At 37.7% G+C, this 2,199-nt stretch overlaps 1 protein-coding gene across 1 annotated transcript; it reads left to right on the plus strand.

Annotated features, from left to right (window-relative positions):
- Positions 1-488: 488 nt before the first annotated feature.
- Positions 489-1,561, plus strand: LOC118344964 (fasciclin-like arabinogalactan protein 13). The gene has a single exon (XM_035686876.1). The coding sequence runs from the start codon at positions 585-587 to the stop codon at positions 1,341-1,343; it is 759 nt and encodes a 252-aa protein (XP_035542769.1). The 5' UTR covers positions 489-584; the 3' UTR covers positions 1,344-1,561.
- Positions 1,562-2,199: the final 638 nt, after the last annotated feature.

Raw genomic sequence — 2,199 nt, forward strand, 5'->3', positions numbered from 1 at the left:
GCCTGATCCCCTAGCTAATCGAAAATATACAAGTACAGGAAGTGGATATCGACAACATAAATAAAATAGATTAATTGCACTGCCCCCTCGAACTTGCCTATAACCCTCCTAATTCTCATTTATTTATTTATTTTATTAAAATTTTTATAATAATTTTCAAAATAATTAAGGTTCAATATTAAAATAATAATAGTATTATATGTACTTATAATTGTATTTATATTTTTATTTATGAGACTCATTTTATTAATTTTTTTTAAATTTTATAATTTTTAACGTATCAATAATTAATATATAAAAAAATAAAATTTTTTATAAATTTTTCTTAACTACATTTAACATTTTTCTTATAATAATTAGGGAGGTTGGCGTTGTATGGTCAATGCATTCTTTATTCTCCTTCACCCTCCAAAAATCAAAACTCTATGATTACAATATATAGGGGATTAAATTTAACATGTTTCCAAGTCTATGGCCAGCTCATTCCATCAAAGTCCGACCCAACCTAGCTAAACCTTATTCCATAAATCCCCTTCCCTGATCTCCTTTCACCCGTACCCACGATACCTATCTCAGCCAGCACAATGGCAGCTTCCACACCTCTCTCTCTCATCATCCTCGTGACCCTCAACATCCAACTACTCCTCCTCCTCTCACCTCATACCCGAGCCCAAACCCCCTCAGCCCCGGCTCCAGCTCCCGCTGGCACAGTCAACTTAACAGGAATCCTCGACAAAAACGGCCAATACACCACCTTCATTGGCCTCCTCACCGAGACCCAAGTGGCCAACCAAATCGAAAACCAGCTCAACACCTCTTCTGAGGGCTTGACTGTCTTCGCTCCCACCGACAATGCCTTCAACAACCTTAAATCCGGTGCCATAAATGGCCTCAGTACCCAAGAAAAAGTACAGCTTGTTCTTTACCACGTATCGCCTAAATACTACCGACTTGTTGATCTTCTAACGGTTACCAACCCTGTTCGTACTCAAGCTGCAGGCAACGATGGCAATTGGGGGCTTAACTTCACTGGCCACGGCAACCAAGTCAACGTGACGACCGGAATCGTTACGACACAAATCAACAATGCGCTGCGGCAACAGTTTCCTTTGGGGCTTTACCAAGTGGACATGGTGTTGTTGCCCGAGGAATTGTTTGGAGCTAAGCCTCCAGCTTCAGCACCACCACCGGCAAAAACCCCATCCACCACCTCCAACACTACGACAAACACCTCGGCCCCGGCATCCCCTACGGAGGGTACTGGTGCGAGTGGGAGAAATGTGGTTGGGTGGGGTTTGTCTCTTGGGCTTGGGATGCTTTGCATGCAGGGAGCTCTCTCTTGAGAAAGAGATGAATAGAGTACTGTTGGTGTTCTTTCTTCATTTTTATTTTGTCTGGGCTTCTGAATCTTTTTGTTCAATTGTAAAAGGAGGCCGTGTCTGGTTTTGCATGTATATCTACATTCATGTTATTTTCATTCATTTCTTTTGCTTCATTTTTTCTTAGTTTGCATTTGCTTTTGTTGCAATAATATTATCATTACGTACGTAGTCATCTCTGCTTTGAGACAAGCGGCCTCTCTCGGGCAACGTACGTTGCCCAAATTTTCTCTTTCTTTCTTTATTATTATTATTTTTCTTTCGAGATTATTTATTTTTTAAGAGTTTCTTTAATTAGAAAAATGGTTCTTGTGTGGATAAAGTCACAAAACCCATTTTTAGACTCCGCTCGATAAAAACAAACGCCAAGTACTACGTACAGACAACACATGTGCATCTAGCTGGTTCGTAATGTTTTCAATCTGATACTTAAAATCATGTTCTTGAAAATCCGGTTTGGACCCTATTTAAATAGTAAAAGTATTTTATCTCATTTCATCTTATCATTATAATTTTTTTAAATTTTTATAATAAATAATTCAATTTTTTTAAATCTCAAAACAATAATAATATTAAAAAATAATATTTTAATAATATTTTATTCAACTTTTATCTAAAATCATCTCATATCATTTCACTATCCAAACCAAGAACGAATAGAAAAATCTCCCCCCCCCCCCCACTCACTACAACAAAAAAGACTTTTTGGGACGATTTTCTATTGGAACGAAATGAAAATCATCCCAAAAAGTGAGATTTTGGGACGAATTTCAGATTTCGTCTAAAAAAAATAACGGGAGAACAAAACTGTTCGAGCGCG

The sequence above is a fragment of the Juglans regia genome, unplaced genomic scaffold, assembly GCF_001411555.2.
Source record: "Juglans regia cultivar Chandler unplaced genomic scaffold, Walnut 2.0 Scaffold_10, whole genome shotgun sequence".
NCBI classification, from domain to species: Eukaryota; Viridiplantae; Streptophyta; class Magnoliopsida; order Fagales; family Juglandaceae; genus Juglans; species Juglans regia.

What these genes read in the sequence shown, in the direction of transcription:
- LOC118344964 (XM_035686876.1), top strand. Translation starts at nt 585, where the DNA reads ATGGCAGCTTCCACACCTCTCTCTCTCATCATCCTCGTGACCCTCAAC.